General features: G+C 26.6%; 4 protein-coding genes across 5 annotated transcripts; all 4 read left to right on the plus strand.

The window, feature by feature from the left end:
* The first annotated feature begins 2,783 nt into the window (after positions 1-2,783).
* LOC145193080 (E3 ubiquitin-protein ligase AMFR-like) lies at positions 2,784-10,126 on the plus strand. The gene is made up of 14 exons (XM_090073406.1): positions 2,784-3,064; positions 3,211-3,422; positions 3,542-3,634; positions 4,919-5,083; positions 5,448-5,600; positions 5,885-5,925; positions 6,648-6,780; positions 7,079-7,212; positions 7,291-7,401; positions 8,291-8,570; positions 8,812-8,937; positions 9,282-9,315; positions 9,413-9,590; positions 9,780-10,126. The coding sequence occupies exons 2-14, from the start codon at positions 3,231-3,233 to the stop codon at positions 9,907-9,909; spliced, it is 1,770 nt and encodes a 589-aa protein (XP_089929532.1). The 5' UTR covers positions 2,784-3,064; positions 3,211-3,230; the 3' UTR covers positions 9,910-10,126.
* Positions 10,127-11,000: 874 nt separating this feature from the next.
* LOC149878559 (dual specificity protein phosphatase 22-like) lies at positions 11,001-13,476 on the plus strand. The gene is made up of 8 exons (XM_090073071.1): positions 11,001-11,111; positions 11,366-11,399; positions 11,663-11,754; positions 12,187-12,236; positions 12,404-12,448; positions 12,558-12,587; positions 12,945-13,116; positions 13,383-13,476. Exons 1-8 carry the CDS (start codon positions 11,091-11,093, stop codon positions 13,473-13,475), a joined length of 537 nt encoding a protein of 178 aa, XP_089929197.1. The 5' UTR covers positions 11,001-11,090; the 3' UTR covers position 13,476.
* An 860-nt stretch (positions 13,477-14,336) lies between these two features.
* On the plus strand, positions 14,337-19,278 carry LOC149878560 (dual specificity protein phosphatase 22-like). 2 transcript variants are annotated; one of them, XM_090073232.1, is made up of 9 exons: positions 14,337-14,421; positions 14,939-14,972; positions 15,115-15,203; positions 15,588-15,637; positions 17,073-17,117; positions 17,564-17,632; positions 17,872-17,901; positions 18,613-18,784; positions 19,004-19,278. In XM_090073232.1, the coding sequence occupies exons 1-9, from the start codon at positions 14,395-14,397 to the stop codon at positions 19,148-19,150; spliced, it is 663 nt and encodes a 220-aa protein (XP_089929358.1). In that variant the 5' UTR covers positions 14,337-14,394; the 3' UTR covers positions 19,151-19,278. The 2 variants fall into 2 exon arrangements, with proteins under 2 accessions (XP_089929358.1, XP_089929359.1); XM_090073233.1 differs by lacking the exon at positions 17,564-17,632.
* Positions 19,279-19,742: 464 nt separating this feature from the next.
* Positions 19,743-24,117, plus strand: LOC145193297 (dual specificity protein phosphatase 22-like). The gene is made up of 8 exons (XM_090073234.1): positions 19,743-19,950; positions 20,102-20,135; positions 20,228-20,310; positions 20,492-20,541; positions 23,084-23,128; positions 23,247-23,276; positions 23,416-23,587; positions 23,709-24,117. The coding sequence occupies exons 1-8, from the start codon at positions 19,930-19,932 to the stop codon at positions 23,868-23,870; spliced, it is 597 nt and encodes a 198-aa protein (XP_089929360.1). The 5' UTR covers positions 19,743-19,929; the 3' UTR covers positions 23,871-24,117.
* The last annotated feature ends 178 nt before the right edge of the window (positions 24,118-24,295 follow it).

Below are 24,295 nucleotides of genomic sequence, written 5' to 3' on the forward strand. Positions count from 1 at the left end.
TTTTTTCATGATGGAACGTGGCTAATTCAGGCCAAAAAGTTGATTTATCTTTTAAATGGTGTTTATTGATGAATTTTAAAAACTTTGTTGAACAATTTTGACATTTTGCATCTGCATTAATTTTGGTCTTTTCAATATATGGCGCCGAAACACCTTTACTGCATAACGCTAACCATAGAGCTTTGGTGCAAACCTCTCCATTTAAATTACAAATCTAGTAGACTGGTTTATTTGTTGCATGAATAAAATCCGGCATATTCTAATCTGAAAATGTAAAGTATTTTTCGTCTTCAATCTTGACGAAATATTCTTCCTTCGTTTTTGACAGTTGGTAGGCATTTACTAGAGTTGCTATTGAGTTTACCTTAGCGCACATTGTCTCTTATAATATTTTAAGCCCAGTTTTTTAAATTTTCAATGAATACAAGATCGTGGGACATTGAATTTTGAAGTGAGACTCACGCCAGCAACATTTTCCGTAAAATTTTTTCAATTTTTTGTTGCTGTTATTTGTTCAGTTTACTTAGACGATCTTTTCTTGTCTAATTTTCAAATGGCAGAACATCTTAAAAGCGTTTGATGATCCGATACATGGTTGCACACTGGATATTTTTTAACTTGAAAATGTTTATTAAACGGGCTTTGCTCATTTGTCCAACCAAAGCGTAAATACGTCTTCGAAGATCGACTGGTTTTGTCATGTGTGGGAATGATAATCGAAAAACTTTTTATATATCTAGAAAGAGAATTTTATGGGTTACAAAGCATCATCAAAAATAATGATTTTCTCGCATGCCTAGTTTGCTTTATTTAATTAAACATTTTGTCTCATTACTTTTGGGCCCTCAGCCCCACCCCCTCCGTTATAAGCACTAAATAAGGTTTTATGATAGCGTATAACAATTTCGTTCTACAATTGTACTCTGGACCACTGTGCGATCTTTTCATTGAATATCAGAAAAGAATGCTGGAAATGTTGAAGATTGTATGTCATCTAAGAAAGTGTTGAAGAAAAGCCTTTGTTTTGGTTGATGCAGCTTTGGCAATCCACTTTGCACGGTTTAACTTTTTCCTTTGAACTATCTAAAAGATTTTTGGTAAATAAATATGAAAAAGTTTCTAAAAAGCTTCAAAATTGATTAACTTTGCGAGAAAGTTGTTTGGGGCATATGGTACATATGGTTAAGACTTATGGTTAAAACCTCCTCACCCATCCATTTTTTTAAATGAAAAATGAAAAATGAAAAAAAAAAAAAAAACTAAAATAAATGGTAATAAAATTAATCTATCAATAAAAATAAAAAATGCTTCGAAAATGCTAATTTGATGTCATTTCATCTATTTACGATATAAAAAGTTAAAAATCTCCATGCTCATAAAGTTTTAACCGGCCTTCCTGTGCTTTTTCATCTTTTTAAGGTGCAAAACACAGTCTTCCTTTTTTTTTTGTTACTTATCTAATATAATAACAGTCTAATAACTAATTTTTTAATAACTCAGTAACTCAGTTTTTCAAATGCAAGAGCAGATGACTTAATTCCAACATTAAATGCAGCTACAGCATTATAGACAATAAATGGCACAATGTTTGATTTTGATACCTGTTCTCATAACTCACCGTATAAACTTTGGTTATTATTATGTCTTTTTAATTCGTTACAGACACACTTTTTGACAATTCGTTACGTTTAATCAAATATTCCTTTGTTTCCACAATTATATCAAATGCACAAAAATTTTGTGACAAAATTACTTATTTAAGTAAACTTAAATTTCTTTCTGATTAAGGTCGGACCCCTTTTTGATACGATCAAAACAAACCTTTGTGATGCACTAAATAAACTTTAATGAAGAAAGATTAGGGTAAAATAAACTGCGGCTGCCGATAACAAAAAACGGCGAGAAAAGAAATAAAGTAATTGCGGATTCCGCAAACAGCAAATGAACTTTTAGCCATACCGTTAGAAAAACACAGCGTAAAACCTCCATATTTAATTTTATGCACCTGGCAATATAAGTTAAAAAAAAGTCACTTAAATTTGCATTTTGCTACAACAGATTTCGTGATTAACAGTAATTTACAAAGAGTTGAAGTGGTAAGTGATGAACAAAACAGTTTACTAAATACTTTTCAACGACTAATACTTTAAATGCATTATGATTCCAATAAAATCTGGTATATTCCTTTTCTTGAGTCAATGGCCATGGTTGAACTTACTATAAAATAAATAAAAGTTTAGTGTAAGGAGAATAAAATTTTTTGTAAAAATAAAGCTTATTACAGCCTTTGCGAAAGAGTTTAAATTTAACACGTTTTTCTATTTCAAACGTTTCTAATTCGTCAAGAAAACAAGTCTAGCTTTAAGGAGTTACAATATTTTATTCATTTTATTTTAGTTATGTTATTTATTTGAATTTATAAAGAAAAGAAAAGAAAGCTTAAAAATGCTTTTGAATGTTTTGCCTTACAAATAAGAGAGTGGTAGACAAAGTTCGTCGACAAGAATTTTTAACCTTGGAGTCCTTTTTAAAATAATTCATCACAAAGCAAACTTTATTTTTTAGATCTTTTTAGTGAGTACCTTTAGTTCGTGCTGTAAATTATTTTTAAAAATTTGTGTCTTTTGTCTAAAATATATTTTTGTTTTTTGACTTCTATTTAATTAAAATTACTACTATTTTTTCTGTATAAGTTTCAAAAGAGAAAAACACTTTAATTCATGAATATATACTTCACGAAAAGAAATAAATGCCATCGTCCGCGCGTAAAATAACCTCTATATACTTAGAATATGAAGAGGTCATAAATAAATAATTTTGCTATAAACTCATTTCAAGATTGCACTCATTTCAATAACTAAAGAAATGAATAAATATCAGTTGTAGTCATGTCTAAAACAAGTGAATAAAAATTTAAGTATTTATTAAACGGAAAATAATATTTTATGGTATGTTGAATTTTTATTACAATACGGCTGCCGAAACCATTTCCCTTAAATATACAGACTTTCGAATTAACGGTTTAAAAAACAACAACAAAACATAGAAATCCCAAAAATCCCAGGTAACCAGAAAATCAAATTTTCGTTGATTTTCTTGCTTTTTTATATATTATATTTCTAAAACTATTGATAACTTTATAGTAATGAATAAAATTAAATGGAAATATGTAACTGTTGTTGTAATTTTTACTGCAGAAAATTTTTTTAGAGGAAAGGTGTTTATCTGTGATGCCGTTTTTCTTCTCTGAAAGACTCCCTGTTCCCTCATTAAAATCATATTGTACATTGAGTTTGGTTATCTTTCTTGTGTCTGCATTATTTGCAAGAAACAAACTTTATCAACAAGATGAAATTTATACTAATTCAACACAATTTGACTCACTGTATGATGTATATTTAAATGAATCTTTTTGCCTATGGGTAAGTTGGTGAATTCAAAATAATATTTATACATTAGGATAAGCATATTTTAAAATATTTTTTGAAATTGTTGTGTAGGTTTTTAAAACTTTTGCAAAAAAAAGTTTTTTGATTTATAGTCCTTGATCAATATGGCTTATTGTTGTCTGTTTCTGTTTGGCAAAGTTATCCAGAAGCTTGTACTAGGTGACTTACGACTATCTGAAGAACAGGTTTAATTTGATTTCTTTTGCAGTATGTATATATATATATATATATATATATATATATATATATATATATATATATATATATATATATATATATATATATATATATATATATATATATATATATATATATACTCATGTATCACAGTATAAAATAGAAAAACTTAAAACACTGTTTAAAGTATGAAATCTAAATTTGAATATTTTAACATTTAGATTATTGTTAAACAACTGGTTTATTATAAAAGAATTTGCTATAAGATTCTCTTATTTAAATGACCCAAATAAAATCTCACACCTCCTTTCCTTACATGATGTTACAATACTGTTTATTAAAATGTTAAACTATAAGTAGTATACAAATTATATATTTTAAATCCATGAAGAAATGGTTTATAAGAAGCATTAAAATACTTTGTATGTTGGCTCTAATGGGATATGCTTAAATAACTGTATATCATGAATTCCATGTAAAAGTTAGTAAAATAATACATTTCATCCTTTCTGCAGAGTCTAAATACATAATTAGTATATATAGTCTAGAGTAATGTTTCCCAACCTTTATTGTGCTTTGCCCTACCTAAGTCTTTCTAAAATTTTAATGCCCCCTATGTAGTACATACATAATATTTAACATTAAAAAATTGAGTTGTCCAATGATGAAACTTTAAAGTTGGTTGTTAAATTGTTCTCATTACCAACCGAATTGCCTCTGTGGGGCAATTTATTTCTTTTTGGGTGCAATCACACAGTTTTATGAATTACTCATTTATGTCAATGAGTAGACAACATTTATATACACGTTCACATTTTTTCTTATTTTATAAATATACACACATACACACATACACACGCTCACACAAACACATACATGTATGTATGTATGTATGTATGTATGTACAGTGGTGGCCAAAAGTCTTGGAACAACATATTTTATGTTACAGTAAATATTTTAAGTAAAATAAATAAAAAAATAAATAAGTTGTAAGTATTTTTTTAAACAACATTCTCTTTAAAAATATACCTCAAACCTTCTAAATTTATACTTTAGATCAAAAATAAATTTTTTTGGTCGTTAAATGTTTTGTTCCAAGACTTTTGGCCACCACTGTATGTATGTATGTATGTATGTATGTATGTATGTATGTATGTATGTATGTATGTATGTATGTATGTATGAATGTATGTATGTATGTATGTATGTATGTATGTATGTATGTATGTATGTATGTATTATGTATATTTATAACTTTTTATGTATTATATCACCATATTTTTTGTTATTAGCACTTGCAGGATAAGTTTTGGAACTACATTTTCTACAAAATCATTTTTGTGTTTGGTGTCGTTAATGCCCAGTCAATAAGTGAAGTGCTATGTTGGGCTGCTTGGTTTTCCATGCTTGGGTTCTGGCATATATTTGGTCAACTTTGTAAAGACCGATATAAATATGTGAGTTAAGCTTTTATTAACTTTTTTCTTTACAGTAGTGTCTCTGTTAAGCAAGTGTTCACAATATTATCTGTGTTAAACAAGTTTTCACAATATTTTAAAAGAATTAGGAAGTTTGTCATTGATTTTCAATTAGTGCTAAACAAATCAATAAAAAAGTTTTAAACATCAGAATTAAAAATCAATTGCAAACTTTCTTTGTAGGTCTTTAAGGTAAAATAAGATAAATTTACTTATCAACTTTAACAGTCTTTAACAATATTTAAATAAAATAATCACCAATATATATCAGCTATGCTTAAATAAAATTGGTTTAGTGAGTGAATACACCACTTTTTAAGAATGGTTTGATATATTTTTTTAGTTGACTTCATCTCCATTTACTCCACGTAACAAGCATCTCAAGTTGATGTTACTTATTGCTATTATATTTTTATCAAGTTTTGCTATGGGTGTATGTGCTGTGGCTTATGGCTATCTAGAAAGTGTTAACATAATGTTGTTTATGTTAGCAGAGGTTAAAACTTACATCATTTTCTAATATTTTTTCAAGTGCTATCAACTTTTATAAAGCTGCATTATCCATACACACAAAAATTACTTCTTAAAAAAATTAAATTTTGTCAGTTGCTTCACATTTTTCTGAAAGATTACAAGGATTATTATTTTAAAATATGTTCGCAAAGTACTTATATTCATATTAATTGTTGTAAGTCATTTTTTTGTTTGGTCTTAAGAAAAATATATGTTTATAGTTTTTTTGTTTTGTTTAAAACCTTATGAAAACTTTTTTTTTTTTAGTGCGTCTTACTGGGTTTGAAATCACTGCATTTATTAATAAGGTCAGTTTAAACTAGTTTAACTAAGCATATACAACTTATTGCACTGCATTTGGATGTGAAATTCATTTTGCCATAACTAATTGCACAACTTTTTGTGTTGCAACTACACACTCTACCTGCTTGTCTGGGATTATATGTATCTATTTATAAGAAAAACATAAGTTAGAAAATAATTTTTCCAGATTTATATTTGTAAAAGTGTTTTGAAAACAGATCTTATGAAGGAAATATTGTTTTGACTTCATTTTAGGTTCATGTTAATTTGATAGTTTTTTTTGCCTGAAAAAAATAAGTTATTTGGAAAAAGAATTGCAATTGAGTTTTCCAAGAATAAAATCAATTTAAATGAGAGAAATAATTCTGGTGTTTTTTAAATACTTTACTGTTTTTTGTATAAGTATATATATGTATAAATATTTGTATTAGAGCTATGCTTTATAAAGTACTTTTCTATAGGATTTTAAATCAATTTTTCTCTTAGGTAAAAAAAATTGGATCAATTTATTTATTGCTTCTCTTGTACTTTTAAGAAAAACTATATGCAAGAAAATTTTAAATGCATCTATTAATTTTCAACACATAAAATTTTGATAGTAAATGTTTAAATAAGTAGAAAAATTATGTAAATAAAAGTCATTCTTAAATTTTAGAGGTTTTTCTTTATACTTTTGTAAACTTTTACTTGGTTTGTTACAAATGCACAAACATATTTTTTTTTTTAGGTACATGTTTCAAATTTTGGAAATATCACAGCCTGGTAATTGGGATACAAAATCTAAAGTCACCTACTACATTGATCTAGTCTCTGAATGCTTGGTTTTAGCTGTTGATTTAGTTTACCATGTGCACATGTTGGTGAGTTTGAAAAGCTCTTTTCCTTATTTAAAGACTTTTTATTGATTATTTTGAAAGTTTTAATTTCATTATAAATTTCTCTGATGTTTTATTTTAATTCATTTTTTTTTTTTATTGTTTTGTTATATTACTATACTAATCCTTTTTTTTATTGTTATATATTTTTATTTTATATGTTATGCTAGTATATTTTACATGCTTTAGAGGCATATTTTACACTATTATATGTAATGCTATATATTATAGATCATTATTTACTATTATATACTATTACACTATTGCCTTTTTATGCTTTTAGGTATGGTCAAACGTTTTCCTTTCCATGGCAAGCTTGGTTTTGTATTGGAACATCAGAAGTATATTTTCAGAGTTTAAAAAATGCCTGAAGAAGCACAGATTGTATCAGAAAGTCATTAAAAGTGTTTCAACAAGGTAAACATAAAGCTAGAAGATTTATAAATATGAGTCATAAACATGAGTTCTGCTAGCATTTATTTTTATTTATGTAAGATTTCAACTGGCCACACAAGATGAGTTAGATGAAGTGGCAGATCATTGTGCAATATGTTGGGATAGCATGGAAGTTGCAAGGAAATTGCCGTGTGGACATTTTTTTCATCAGTATGTGCAGTATGCTTTAATTTTTACAGTGGAATGTTTATAAAGTGACTAAAATGAAATTTAAGTAAAAAAGAACTTTTATCATATTTTCCTCAAATAATACAGTTGTAACAGTCAGAACCAAAGTTAACTTAAGTTATAGATTTCTAAAAAAAACCTTAGATCCAATGTATAATGATGAATTACATATTAATTCACTACATTATTTGTACTCTAGTTCTTACAGTTTTTTAGTAAATGTAGCCTATTTTGTATCTTTATATTAATATTGTGTAACATTTTTATGGAAAATGAAGTTCTTTATCATTCCATCTCACATCTGATTGTTTTACAGGTTGTCTTAATCTGGTATTTTTCTGTTTTCTGTGATTATGGCTAAGTTATAATAAAAACATGCAATTATCATAGTTTTATATATGTAAAATCCTTAACATTCTTCAATCATGCCAAGTAGTTGTCAATGAATTTATACAAAACTATACTAAACCTAATGCACTAAATATTGAATTTTTTTTTAAAATCTACTTTTTTTCTTTTTAAATATTACCTTTACATTGTTAAAATGTGTCTAAAGTTACTGATATAATACTAATGTCAAATTTCTCTTTTTGATTATATCTCATCGAATCCTAGAATTTTACTAACATTAAAGCAATAAAAGCAATCTCTCATAAAAGACCTTTTCACTCACTTCTATCCCCATTTAAAAAAAAGAAAAAAGTATCAAGTAATTGCAATTGAATAAGCTATCTCAGGGGGCTAAATATATCTTTGATATATTTAGCCCTCTGAAATAGTTTTTATATATATATATATATATATATATATAAAGTATATATATAGTTATAAGATATAAGAGATGTAAAATTAAATTGGTTTAATTTTTTAGCTCCTGTTTATGTTCATGGCTACAACAAGATGTATCATGCCCTACATGTCGCAGATCACTCACTAAGGATATGGGTTTGCCTCCTAGTTTCCCGACTGCTGAAGAAGAACATGTTGGTGAACTTAATGATATCACAATAAATCGAAATGAAAATGTAAATGGTTTTAGAAACTTTTTCTTTTTTCTTGATGGAAGACAAATTGCGAACTGGTTTCCAAGTTTTTCAATTGAAGTTTTTCATGGGAGATTAGAACAAGACCAGAGTGAAATTAACAGACAGGTACTCATAACATATTTGATCTAGTGATGATTAAAGTGATGATTATCTTAAGAAAGAAATTGTCATATAAGATAATATGTGTTTAATATTAATTTGTTGGCATCGTTTAATGTTTAAATCCAAGTTTAAATCCAAGTTTAAATCCAAGTAGTTCAAAATATCAAATAAAAGGTTTCCCATAATTAGCCTGGTTTAAGTTATCTGAAAAGAGAGCTTTTATTAACTAGGCTGTTTTTTACAGGTGGAGCAACTTTTACGCTTGTTTCCTCATATATCAAGAGATGCTATAGTTTCAGATTTGCAGCAAACTGGATCTGCTGATGCTACTGCTGATAATATTTTAGAAGGAAACTTGACATCAGCATTGGTTAGTTACAGACTTTTAGCTAATTTCTGAACTGGTTATTATTGCTATATTCTTAATGAATTTCTTGCAATCAGAGTTTTAAAGAACGTATTTTTTTTTTATTTTAGTTGTTATTTTAGTCATCACATCACATAAAGGCAAATAAATATTTTTTAATTTAAATCTTTATTTGCCTTTATGTTTTGTGATTTTCTTTCATAGGGTTAAGTTTTGATGTAAAAATTGCTATTAATAAACTGATATTTTTATACCTTATATAACTGTTTTCACAAGAATGTTTCTATTATGTCTATGATATATGAAATATCTTTCTTCTCAAATTTTCTATCTTTGTATTTATTTAGCCACCTCTTCAATCCCCTTTATTAGAAGACAATGGTAAAGAATTTTTAAATTTATTTTTCTTTTTGTTACACCTTAAAGAGTTGGTTGATTAAAGTAGTATTTATTATTTTAAGTTTTGTGTTACTATTAGACACTGATACTCAAAATGATGAGCTAACATCAGAGTTAACAGATAAAAAAGATACTTACTTAGAAGCAGAAAGTTTTACAAATGACGGAGATAACCACTATCTTGATGATGATGAGTATAATGTTCAGCTGAGAAGAAGACTTCCGATAAGATCTTCAAGTTCATTAAGAACATCAAGGTTTTTTTAATATTATTTTTAAACAATAGTATTTTGATTTATATATTAGGCAAATGTTTTTGTGTTGGATAGGTACTGATTACATCAGATTATTCAGGCAAATAAGGAATGTTTAATATTTGTTTTAACTCAAAAGTTCTTTTAGATTTTCTCTTGTCATTTTTGTTATAAGTTAAGTACTCTATTTAGAAGATGTTTGGTAAAGTCCAATGCAATGACAGAAAATACAGCATCCCCTGAAATGTTAAAAGAAATAGAAGATCGTCGTAATCTTCTGTTACAAGCAGCTGAAAAGCGTATCCATCCACCCACTCAATGAATCTTAAAATCAGTGAAACTCTATTTGTGTCATCCAAAAGCAACAATTGAGTTAATGACCAGTAGCAGTGAAACAGAAAATGATACAACTTGGATGCTAAGTAAAAAGCAAGATGCCATATTTATTAATAGAAAATATTTTTATAGCATTTTTTTTTTGCAGATTTGTAAATGACATTGAAAATGTTCATGTTTGTTTCTTGTATAAAACTGTAGAATTTCTGGTTCTTCAACTTTAATCATTTTAATGATTACTTTTGTTTTGTCTTTATCAGAAAAACAGAAAGTTTAATTTGTAGTTTCTTTTTTTTTTTTTTTTTTTTTTTTTTGTTTGTTGACCTGGGTAAAAATGCCCATATCTTGACTTGGGTAAAAATTGCCCAAATTTTATTTAATACTTTATTGTATAACTTATTTGTAGTGTTCTCCTTATAGCATTTATTTTATGTCGGAGATGTCTTTTCCTACATTTATTTTGTGTTGTGAATTTTTATATCTTGTATTAGAAAATAATTCTAATTTGTTTTATTTTATAAAATTTATATTAAATTGGAATTATGCTGTTTTTGTATTTTTTTTTTTTTTGGTTTGTTTTATGTTAAAAATGAATTGTTCTTTTTGGAGTGTAAAGGTGTTTTTGGAGTGTAAAGGTGTTTAGAGTGTAATGTAGTTATATTTGGTAATAGTTAATAATAAGATTATTAAACTTAAAAAGTTGTATGAATATATTTATCTGGTTTTTTATATAAATTTGAGTTAAAAAAAAATATCTATCAAAAATGTTTTGAAACAGAATGTGAAAAAAGGTTTAATTTGAATTAAGAAAAACAATAATTTTTAAGAAAAAAAAAAAGTAACTTTCAATCATCTAAAAAGGGAGACTGCTACTGAAGAGTTTTAAAAGTAATCATATTACAACTTTGTCTATTAAATTGGATAAATATAATTGTCAAAAATCTTATGATTTAATGAACATGACAAGACAAAGAGGAAATCAGTAAATATCAGGGTTTTGTATTTGCAATTGTTGTGATGCTTTGAGTTTTTTTCTCTAAGTTAACACATACACTGTTATTTATATTTATACTTGCGTGTTTGCATTCTAAATTTTTGTTCTATTTCATAGATAAAATAATAATAAGTATAATACAGTTATTTGATCAAGTTTTAGTATATTTAATAATGGGAAATGGCATGAATAAGGTTTGTTATTCAAGTCACAGTTTCTTTCAGCCACAGTAACATTTGCATTTTAAAATTTTCTTTTGTTTCAAAAGCATTTTTATTTTATACTTTTGCTTCTTCTAAGAAAGTTTTTTATGATATGCTATGTAGTGTGTATATTTATGTAATATTGATGCTGTATATTTATGCAATATTGATGCTGTAAACAATTTGTGTTTACAGCATTAATTAATTTGACGTTTAATTCAGGAAGCTGATTTTGTTTTGTTCAGGTTTTACCAGGTTTATATATTGGTGGATTAGAAGGTTTGTAATTTGCTTACTCATGTTCTACCTAGCCTAAAATATATGTGTTATGATATTTGTAAAGTTACCTTACATATATAAATTAAAGTAAATTAACTTACAGTAATTGTACATAATTAGTATAATGAAGAAAACAATCACAACAGTCATGATATTAAATTTGGTTACTAATGGTTTTGGATGCTAATGCCTGTAGTAGTTGATATAATATTATAAATCAATTATTTTTTATTATTAATAGTATTCTTTAAATGATAATTAAGATTCGCATGATGAGAAGCAAATCACAGGAAACAACATTACCCACATTCTCTCATTTCTTGATGAACCCAATGAGCTGAAGCCTTCATTGAAGGTAGCAATTTTATAGAGAATTTTAAATATAATAAGATTAGCAATAATAAATCAAAAAGTTAGTGATTCTATAAAGTACAGTATATGTATACTTTATTAAATTTTAATGAAGAAAGTTAACTATTCTCCTATTACTAATGTGAATTATAAAATTATAAATTACAATAATTATAAAGTTAATTTCTTTTTTAACCAAAAAAATTACTCCATTCTGATTGGGTTTTTTTTCTAGATACTTACAAATAGTTGTTTTATCTTCTATTGAAAGAAAGTACTCTATTATGATTTTCACACCTTTAAAAAGGTCATCAGATTCCGGCATTCACAGCACCTCCAGACAAATTCTTTCTGAAATTTTCTGCTGCTCTTTTTATTGCTGTAACTTTTAACATTTTCATCCTTAATTATAAATTCTTTGGTTTAACTTTTGTAGGATCTTAAGTATAAAACAATCATCATGCAAGACTTAGCTGGCCAGAACATGTAAAAAGTTTGTTTTTTTATAGATAAATTACTTTTATAAAGAAACCATTTCAATTAACGTCAAACTTTTCTTACTTACTGAGCTTTTATTTTTTGGCTCTGGGAAATTCACAAATAGTAAAGCAAGTTAAAAAATAATTCTTAGATTATTGACTTTTTAATTATAGGTTGCAGTATTTTCACGAGTGCATTGCATTTATTCACAGAGGAAGGTATGTGTTGTTCCTCATGTTTTATATGTAAGTTTGGAAAAGAAAGCAAGTCCAGTTATATTAAGCTTTTATTTAAGGAAAACTTGTTTCATTGAGATAATTTTTGTAGGTTGTCTGGGGGAAATGTCCTTGTTCATTGGTAAGTTAGTTGTTTTTTTTTATCTTTATGAGGCAAATTTTTTTTTCAATCAGTAAGTTAGTCCTCTAAAATTTTAAATAATCCACTTGGTTCTTCATCTTAAACTAAATCAAAATACAGCAAAGCTAAAAGTGTAAGATGTTTATTCTTTATGATTTGTGCTTATGATTTATATTGCATATGGATCTGTCAGATGATCACCTTGTTAATAAATGTTTGCTATTTTTTAATTCATCATCATATTTAATCTGCAAAGTAATTTGGTTGACTAATTTGAATCAGTTAATTTGTAATTATGAGAAATTATGATTAAACATTTTGTTTGTTTTTTTTAACTTTTTTTAAATAATGTTTCAGCGACACTGGTAATTCTAGATCAAGTACTGTTTGTATAGCTTACATTATGACTGTAGCAGATGTGGATCCTAGGTCAGCTCTACATTATTTAAAAGCCATGAGAAATATTGTTCGGCCAAACCATGGGTTTAAAATTCAATTGGTGTTATATCATCGTTTAGAAATTGAAAAGGTTTTATTTTTATAAGCTTTGTTACACTTAAAAAAAAGACACTTGCTTTATAGATTTTGCATATTATTGATTTATGCTTTATAGAGATTTATATAGAGGTTTATAGAGGTTTCAGGTGTTTTACTATGATAATAATTTATTGGTGATTATGACCATTGTTACAAGAGTTATATGTTTCTTTTCTTTTCATTGTAAGTTTCGTTTCTAACTCTTTTGAAAATCTGTTAAAGACTTTAGTTGTAATTTACTTTTCCATGTTCATTTAGGTTAGAGCTGCATTGATTGAATTGTTTGGTGATTTTGATCCTGCTGATAGAGCTGATGTTAGGAAAGTTCTGGATAATTTTTACAAAAAATAAATATAATTGATAAATAGTTGATAAACCAAATAATGATTTTGTGAATTTCTAAATTATTTCATACTTTTGTTGAATCCACAAACAGTTTTGTTGCAAGTTTAATTTGAAAGTTCCAAAAATAATTTTTGTTTTGAATTTTTTTTTTTTTTTTTTTTCTTTTTTTCCATAAATTTTTTGGTTGTTTTGTTTTAATTCTTTTACTCTTTACATAAATGAATTTAGTGTAGTTTTTTTTTTTTATTTAATCTATAAGTTTTTCTACTATTTATAACTTAATCACTCAAGATTTTTAAATGTGTACATAAATATTATTTCAAAGTTTTTACGATTATTTATTATACTGTTTAATTAGTTTATTTAATGTTGTATATTTGATGACTAAGATTTTATGATACTTGAAATGATAGTATGCAGTAATACTCGTGCTGTTTTATTTTTGCTTTGTTTTTGATTGTAATTTCACAGCCTTAAATCATTTCCTCTTGTTAAAAAAAATTAAGATAACGGGTTTTCTATAAAGTTATCTGATCATAGTTGCTCCAAACATAAGGAAATATTAGAAATATTAGATTAACTTTCAGAAGTGTTATGTATTAGATTAACTTAGTAAGTGTGAAATATTAGATTAACTTTCAGAAGTGTTATGTATTAGATTAACTTAGTAAGTGTGAAATATTAGATTAACTTTCAGAAGTGTTATGTATTAGATTAACTTAGTAAGTGTGAAATATTAGATTAACTTTCAGAAGTGTGAAATATTAAACTTTCCCATGAAAAAAAGTTGAACAAAAATTAAGTTTTTAGTTAAAGGTATTTATGATAATTATATGATGTTGATATTTTTATTAAAAGATGTTAATAATTTTATAATATGATAAATGTTTTTCTCTAGAATATAATGTCAATTAAAAGTATTTAAATGAAAATGGGAAATGGCATGAACAAGGTAAATTCAACTCAACTTGTAATAAAATAGTTCTAAATAATTTTTTTTGTATGTTTCTGGTTTGATTTTTTAATTTATCATTAGTATTTATCATTAAATCATGTATGTTTATGTTATTAGTAATGGTTCAAAAACTGATATGTGCTAAACACCACTTATAACATTCCTCCATTCAGATTTATTTTGTAGAATTATGACATGGTGTCAAATTTTAAATTAAAATTTTCCATCAGTCAAATCGCTATTAATATCATATCCAACTAGTTTTAGTCATGTGAAAGTTTCAAATGTTTTGGAAAAGTCTCTTGTGAGCTTGTACTGCAATTTTAGTTGATGTTTGTAATATAGCTTTACAGTTTGCTGATTTAAGCTTGTTGCTTGTTTTGTTTAACTTTAATATTTTGTTTTCATTTAAATTATTATTTTAAGATTATCCCTGGTTTTCATTTAAATTGTTATTTTTAAGATTATCCCTGGTTTTCATTTAAATTATTATTTTAAGATTATTATTTTTAAGATTATCCCTGGTTTGTATCTGGGGAGTTTAAAAGGTGAGATTTAAAATCAGATTTAAATTTAGATTCAGATGCTGATCTTTAACTGCTGTATCTCTTAACAAATAGAATTGTAATAAATGTCTTTTAAATTTAAGATTATTTGATTAATATCTAAGATTTTTTCCTTGACATTAAGACTCTAAAGACTTTGAGCAGATTTCTACAAACAATATAACACACATCTTATCCATCCTCGACTATCCTAAACCAACACCTTTATTCAAGGTATGGTTTTAGATACAATATTATAATATTGTAATATTATTATAATATTTATTTACATTTCATAATATTTCTTTACAGTTATTACTTATTTAAGAAAAACATTTGCAATTTAACAAAATAAAATGATAATTGGATTGTGTTTATCTTGGTCTTGAAAAAATAATACTTCAGGGCATCAGCCATTATTTCCAGGAAGTTTAAGGTTTGAAAACCATACTGTGGATTATGAACAACTTAAGACTCTTTTTTAACAAATCAACTACTTTTGTTTTTTAATATTTTTTATCATTGCTGTTGTTAAAAGGAGCTTAGCTACTCTTTTGACTCTGTGTTCAACTTTAGGCCTAAAGTAATTTTAAAATAACACTGCCTTTATGTTTTTAGAAAGTTAAATACAAGTTTATAAAAATTGCTGATAAACCACATGAAAATATGTATGTATTTTTTTGCTATTTTCTATATATAAATATACACACACATAGTAGTGCTGGTAAATTAGGATGAACTTTGTTGTCTAATAGATTAAGAACATATATTGACATCTTTATGCAGTATTGATTAAACATACTTATCATCTTTTAAAAACTATAGTCACTAAGACTGTAAACATAACAATATCCATTGAATATGACAAGAGAGCTGCCTTTATTATTGTTCTATGCATCAGAAGAACATCCAAGGAAATTAATGAGTTTCACAAGCTACAAAAGAGCTTAGTTTACCAAGTTAAAAGGAATTATGATGCTGCAGAGATGTTCATTCCCTCATCTAAAAAATATGCACATTTCTGCAACATAAAAAGAAATGAGTCATTTGCCATTTTGTTGGCTACACAGATTAACCAAAATTGCCTTGGTCAATGAAATGGACATACACCACAGAAATATCTTCTAGATGCAAAAGACCTGAGATTGAAGTACTATGCCATGAGAAATGGTCAGCTTCTAACAAAATTTGGGACCTACCCATAAGGCCTAAACAACTCAGGCCTGGCTTACAAAGAATGTGGTATTCCCTGGTCACCTGATTTGTGGGTTACTAGACTGTAGCCCGCTTGACAACTACATATGCGGGGTAGTTGAGGCAGAGTTCAACAATGTCCTCCATAATGCTATAAATGCTGTAAAAATAGTTGTTCTGAGGTGATCAGTCATATGAACAAGAACATCAGATCCAGGCTTACAGATTCCATTTAAAAGCTGTCATAGTTGCTAAGAGTGATGTGTGAATCCTCACACAGATTCCAATTAAAAGCTGTCATAGTTACTAAGGTTATTGAGTAATCGGTAAACTAATTACTCTGCCTTTGTTTCAGATGTTTGAATTTAAAAATAAAGTTAGTATTTGTTTTATAAAATACTTTTTTTATTTTATGGTGAATTTATCCTAATTTATCAGTACCACCCTGTGCATGTGTGTATGTCTGTGTGTGTATATATATACACACATATATATATATATACATACATATATATATATATATATATATATATGTATGTATATATATATATATATATGTGTATATATATATATATACATATATATATATATATATATATATACATACATATATATACACATATACATACATACATACATACATACATACATACATACATACATACATACATACATACATACATACATACATACATACATACATACATACATACATACATACATACATACATACATACATACATATACATGTATGTAGGTATGTATACATATGCATGTATGTATGTATATATGTATGCATGTATGCATGCATGCATGTATGTATGTATCCATTTATGTATATTATTTGTAAATATATTAACTTCTAAGCTTTTGTAAAAATACTTCTTAAATTATATTTGATTTATTTAGTTCAAAGTATTTTAAAGAAGCAATCCGCTTTATTCATAAAGCCAGGTAAAATTATAAATTCTGATTGTGAGTATGTAATGTAAACTGTAAAATTCTTCAGCTTTTTTTTTTTATTGCTTTGATAAGCTCAAAAAGTGTTTTAAAAAAGTATAAAAATGTTTTTTTTATCTGATGTTTGATAAAGAAGTTTCTTTTTCTTGATTTTAGTTTTGACTATAAATTCTGGTCTGCAAACTATATTTTATTTGAAGTATTTGTTTCTGATTAATTTGTTAAATAATATTTGTTTACTTTTAAACTAAGTTAGTTGCATGTTTTATGGATAAAGTACAGGTACTGAAAATTTAATTTTGTTACATTTATTAATATTCTCTGAATTTGTAGTTAGAAATATCAGGTGAAAGAGAGATTAAAATAATATAAATAAGAATATTAATTGCTAGATGTTTTATGAGGCATTAATTAGTTGTTGTTTTTTTTATATATTTTAGGTTGCAAGAAAAAAAACCTTTTCATAGCCTCATCAAATTTAGTGAAAACGTACTAAAAAGGTTCTTAAGGTTAAGAGGAAAAGGCTTCTTCAGTTTTTTTTTCAAAAGCTTGAAAGAGGATTAAAATAGAAAATTGTTGAGGCTTTTAAAGGAGCCCTTAGAAGTGCTCTAAAACAAAGATTAAAAAATCTCTCGTAAAAATATCTTATTCCACAGCTTATACCATGCTACTTGTTTTTTATGAAATTTTTATGACTTTATTTTGAATATTTTAAATGTGTAAAATGTAAGACATCTGTTATATTTAGGTCTTTATATGGAAATGTCTTGGTGCACTGGTAATAATTTTTATGTCTTTTTTATTTATTGGCTTTTGATAATTAAATGGTTTTTAATTAGCTGATTTTGCTGTTTTATTCAGTTTTTTGTAAAACAGCTTTTTGTCAAATATGTGTTTTAATTGATTAAATACACATGCCCTTGTATATAATATAAGATGTAACTGCAGAAAAGCTATGAAACAATTCAATAACTTGTGAAAAGCTATGAAATAATTCAATATCATTTGACAGTTTTTTACCATTCATGTTTAAGTTTTGTGTTATTAATCTCTTAAAAATATATAGTTTTATGTGTGAGAATAATGACAGAGTTTAGTTTTTTGGTAATCTTAAACTTAAATATCCACATTTCCCTAACCGTCTCTGTTAACAATATTCATATGAAAAACGATATAACAATATAATAAAATGTTATGGATACATTTAGACTATTTAACATTTAGGATCTGTTGAATTAAATATTTCATGTGTGCAACTCAAATAAAAAAAAAAAGATTTTTCAAAAACATTTCAGAAACAAAACCATTATATTTTAAGTTTAAATTTTCTGTATATTTTAAATGAAAATGTTTTTAGAGATAAAATGGTAGACTTAAATTTATTGGTTCTTAAAATCTACTGCTAGATTTGCACACGTCAAAACAAACAAATAAAAATGATTCTACCATTTTTTAATGCTAGTTTATTTTAAAGTATTTTTTCTGCTAGCCTTGCTGGGGTATCTCGTTCAAGTACAATATGCATTGCTTATTTAATGACAATAGCCAACCTTGGCTGGATAGAAGCATCAATAGTTGTTCGCTCAGTTCGAAGTGAAATTAATCCTAATTATGGTTTTAAAGCTCAATTACAAGTTTTTGAATCAAGAGATGCTCTAAAGGTATTTAAGGTCTTTGTACTTATTGGATTTTGTTGTTGTTGTTTATTCGCTTTTAACATAACTATGATGGTTATCATTTTTACTATGTTTAACTACTTTTATTAAGTTCGATTTTTGATTTGATGTAACAAAGTAAGAAGTATGAGATATTTGTTGTACATTATTGCAACAAATCATTTTTACAATATCAATGTTTTAACACTTTTTTTTTATTTAAAGATGAAACAAAAGTTGATAAAGCGTTTTGGTGAAATAAAGCTGACAGATGTTGAATATATTCAAAATGTGTTAAATAATCATCGCATGGTAACGCATCCCACAGCAGTATCTTACACAGCAAGTAAATTTATGGCAACACTCCCATGAGGAAATTTTAGAATTAATAGCAAAACTTACTGATAATTTTGAACACTAAAAAATGCATGATGGTTTAGTTTTTCTACTTTCAAATGTTTTCTGGTTAAGTTATTAAAGAGTTTAGTTTTAAAAGAAAACTTCAGTTTCTTCTTTTTCTCTGCTATAAAAAGTTGTTTTTTCAATATTATTGTCTATTATTTTTCTCCACTAAGGACATTTTAGCTGCTTTTTGTTAAAATATTATTTAATTTGCAATTTTTAAAATTTTATTTAATTTGCAATTTACATTTAATGAACTATATATATTATGTTTGATAAACCATATTTTTTTAAAGTCATAATTAATCGATTATAGATGTATATTTTTATATTTTATTAATAATTTTTTTTGTTTGTGATCTCACCAGACACACTTACAGCCCTTGAAGACTTTTTTTTTCAGAGCAAATGTATCTATTTATTTTATTATTTTTGTTATTTAAAGTTGGTTTAACGACGAGTTGCATATTTTATAATTTTGTTTATATTTTTTGTTTGTCTTCATGTTTTAATATCTTTTTGTTTTGTTCAAAAAACCATTTAAGAAACAAAAATCTAGAGCATATAATCCAGATATTCACTAGATGGTTTTAAAACAAAAGTTTTTAAAAATATTTTGTTGGATTAAAATTAAAAAAAAGTTGAATAGCATTGAAAGATAACCTGTATTCTATTACGCTTTAGAAATTGCATTATTTATACTTTGAAGATGTTTTAAATTTTGTGCATTGCTTGGATTTTTACATAAAATGGGAAATGGCATGAACAAGGTTTTTACTTTTAATGCTAGTAAATCTTGCATTTTTATATCTGATACATTATATATAAAGATTCAGAACAATTCTTCACTTGGGTTCATTTCTTTCTTTTACATTCTTTTTGAAACAAAATTTTTTTAAAATTTTTGTCATTGATGTTTAGGTTTTGCCAGGTTTATTTATTGGAAATTTCAGAGGTTGGTTGTTTTGTTTTTTTTACTAAACTTTTTATGTGTAAAAATTTAATGCCTGACATTTCTGCATCTTTTTCATTTGTTTAAATTTATAGATGCAAAAGATATGGAGCAGATAACTGGCAATAATATTACACATATTTTAGCTATTCATGATAATGCAAAGCCAAGTCTTGAAGTATCAGGCGAAATTTTAAATCTGTTTTAGTTTTAATTTTTGCTAAACTTTTCTGTCATAATGCTTAACATTTGAATTTTGGTGTAGCATTAAATTCTTGTCTTTTTATCTCTTATGTAAATTTTATTATCATTTAATATGGCATTAGATTTTTATTGTATTTTGTATGTTTTGTTTTTAGAATATTGAATACAAATGTGTCGAGATTTCAGATAGTCCTGGGGAGGATATGTAAGTAATTTTAATTTTTGATTACCAATTTGTAAATCTTATAAGTTACTTTACAAATTAACTAACTTTGTAGATTGCTAAATTTTTTTGATTTTTAATAATATTAAATTTATGAAGCAAGCATTTGTTTGTAATTTATCTTTTACGAGTTTGAATCTTTGTTTTTCAGTTATCATAAAATTATTTTGTTTTTTGTGCGAAATTATTTTGATTTTGTTATTATACATGTTAAAATATAAATTTAAAATGATATTATTATAAAATGATAAACAATTAAGATAAACTGCAAAACCAGCCAATAGTAATGGAAAGGAATATTATATGTAATCAAAATTATTTATTTTTGAAGAATCAATAATAAAAACAATCACACCCTTGTGGTAAATTAATATGCACCAGGTGTGATATATTTTCTGAAAGTCTAGCTAAGTAGATGAATAGTATGACTTTTTAAAAAAAAATCTTATTGACTTTCCAGAATATACTTACTTGATAAAAGTAAAAATTCAGTTCAGAAGAATTTAAAGCATATTCAATGCAGAATATATTACTTAATTGAAGTACATTGAATTCAGAATATATTTATTTAATTGATTGTATGTGTGTGTGTATCAGCTCTATCAAAATCAGATGAGAAACATGCAGTAAAAAATAAAAGTACCAGTCACTTTGGAAGTAATTTATTTAAGTCTGTTAAAAATTTGTCGATCTAAGGTTAAATTCACACTACACAGCTTATTTTTACTGAATGGGGGATTGAACCAGATTATGTTGTGCATACGATTTTTGCTGATAATGTGATGCAAATAATGTAAATTCCATCCCTATGTATGAGGAATCTTTTAAAAATATCTGGTTAGAGCCTCAATCCTACCTGTGTTCCTAGTTTGTACCCTTTTATCAACAAAATATATTTTTTAATTACAAACTTACCATATATATAACAAAAACAGCTAAGAAAGTTATTATAATCACAGTTAGCAATACTTACAGCACATACAGAAAAACCTGCAGTTATGTTGGCTGAAAGAAAACAAATAACTGTAAGCAAAGAAGAAGACAGGAAAATCTAGAGCAGTACTGAATGTGCCATTAACCATCACTGCCAACTTAATTTCATTTAGGTTTACTCTATGCTTCACTAAAATGCACAGATATTAGATTCAAAAAATGAATTTCTAACATTCCATGTGAATTTTTTGAATCTTAATTGATGATTTAGAATAACTATTTTAATTTGTACATTCAAATGCCATGTCACTGATTAGGATTGCTGAAGACAGATCTTACTTAGAAGGTTAATGTCGGCTAATTATATGTTATATGGGTATTATGAAGGGTGGGGCAGTAAAACTTATTAAATCAAAGACATTATATGTAATAATTTATTTTTCAATAACCAACCAATTGACATCAATATATCAATATAATATAACAAATGTTTGTATTAAGTAACCTTTTATTCAATATGGCTGCCTTATTTTTCTATTACAACCTGTACACAACCTCTAAAGGTGTTGTAGCTGTTCAAAATGAAGTCTCTAGATATTTTGTCCCACCTTAATCTCAAAAATTGTCTAGGGGGTTGGGCATAGGCCAGAAACTGGCTGGCCAAAAATCTACAAAATTGAATTTTCAGAATTTCAGTACTTTTTTTTGTGTTATTAGGCAGAGCACCCTATTCTGGGTCCACACATAATTCCCATTAGGGTAATTTACCTTCAGCCATGGCAAAACTTTTTCTCGTAGGAACTTATAATAAACCTCAGCTCCCAATTTTTTAACAGGTTTAAAAAAATGGAGAGGCATCTTTTTTGACATCAGATGCCACAACTCCCAGAAGCATACAATGAGCTGGGTGCTTGTTTCTAAAGATTCCTTTCAAATCGATGGTGGCTTAACAATGTAACAATAGTTGCAATAGTTTAAAACCAAGAATATAGTTTTTAAAACTTGTTCAAGATAATTTAAGTTTTGCTCCACCCTGTATTATTTCTGGGTGGTATTGCACCACATGCTGTTTGACTTACAGCCCCTGGAGTAATGCAGCTAAGTGAATGGCCGAGTTGCTGCACTCTCTAAAAGTCTAGATATTTAGACAGTAGTGCAAACTAACTCATAAACAATCTGTATTAAGAGAGGTGAATTTTTTGAAGAAATGATGGTGTTAACAAGGCCATCTCAATTGCTGTTGTTAATTTATTCCTCAGATATGTAGTACCTTAATGAGGAGCTGATTACCACAGTATTTTTTGATGATGCAGTAAAAAGTGACACCAAAAAGAAAGATGATCAATCTGATTAAAAAGCAAGGCTCTGCTGAAGAACTGAATCAAAGATGAATCAAGATAGAAACAATTTCTGTTTTTTCTATTTATTCCGGAAACTTTAGGACTTTTTGTGGTTTTAATTTCTGAATTTAAATGCATCATCAAAAGTCTGTCTTAAAACTTAACAATCATCTGCATGTGCTAATCTTTCAGAAAATTTGCTCCATGATTTTTTCAAATGGTTTTTAAAAAAAGCGTAATTATTTCTTTAGTGCTAAACATTTTAAAGAGTGTGTTGAATTCATACACGAAGCTAGGTGAGTTTGGCTGCTTCATTTAAAATGAATTCAATGATAAAAAAAAAAACCGGATGTCTTATAATTCTTAACAGAAGTTTATGTTTTATAATTCACCGCAAAAAATTGTTTCTTGTAGGAAGCGAAAAGGAAACGTACTCGTTCATTGGTTCGTTGACTTTTTCTTCTTTTTTCCAAATTAACTTACATATGATTATTAATAATGAAATTTAAGATCTGTTGCTTGAGTGAATTGATGGCTTTAAACTTTGTTTATTGTAAATTATTTACATTATAACTGACTTTAGCATTGCTGGTGTATCTCGCTCCTGCACGATATGTGCTGCATACTTAATGGCTACAACTAATTTGGAGTGGCATGAAGCCATTTTGGCAGTGCGTGTGGCTCGAAAAGTTGTCGACCCAAATTATGGTTTTCAAAAACAACTACAGGATTTCCAATTAGTAGAGGCAAAAAATGTAATAACTCTATTATGACCCGGCAGTTTAATCTCGATATTTTAATCGAACTGATATCATTCGAAGATGTGACCGATTATCAACTATTATTCTCTTTCATTAAACGTTCTGTTATCTTTAGGTACGGAATTATTTAGAATTAAAGTATGGAGAATTTGATCCTTCAGATGTCCAGTATGTAAAAAACGCTTTGTTAAACGTTCAAAATAATGAACACATCGATGAAACGCAATCTCTTGGGACAACACCGACATTCGCTAGTTATGCAAGGAAGAAACGCTAATTACATTAATGTTAACGTATTATTATATTAATAGTATACAAATATTTCACTTATTTATTTTTCAAACTCATTATTTCAATATAACATTGTAAAATGTAAATATTACATTTTGTTTCACTGTTTTTAAAAGATGCTTTTTAAAAAGTTTTTATATGCTGTTTTTGCGATTAGTAAATTTTATAAGATGCGTTTGGCGCTCGATAACTTTTTATTACTTTGAAATTATTAATTATATTGAGATCGAAGATTGATGATTGGTTGGTTCTCAAATTTATATCAATTTTGTTAAAGTTCGAAAAGTTGTTATTGTGTTTTGTGAAAATGTTTATAAAACTCGTTTTTTTCTTTTTTTTTTCTTTTTTTTTTTTCTACTGTTATTAATTATAGAAAACGATAATTTTCAATAAAATGATCATTTTTATTGT

The sequence above is a fragment of the Hydra viridissima genome, unplaced genomic scaffold (assembly GCF_058129835.1).
Source record: "Hydra viridissima isolate aposymbiotic clone 2 unplaced genomic scaffold, HvirCarnegie_v1 scaffold_15, whole genome shotgun sequence".
Classification (NCBI taxonomy): Eukaryota; Metazoa; Cnidaria; class Hydrozoa; order Anthoathecata; family Hydridae; genus Hydra; species Hydra viridissima.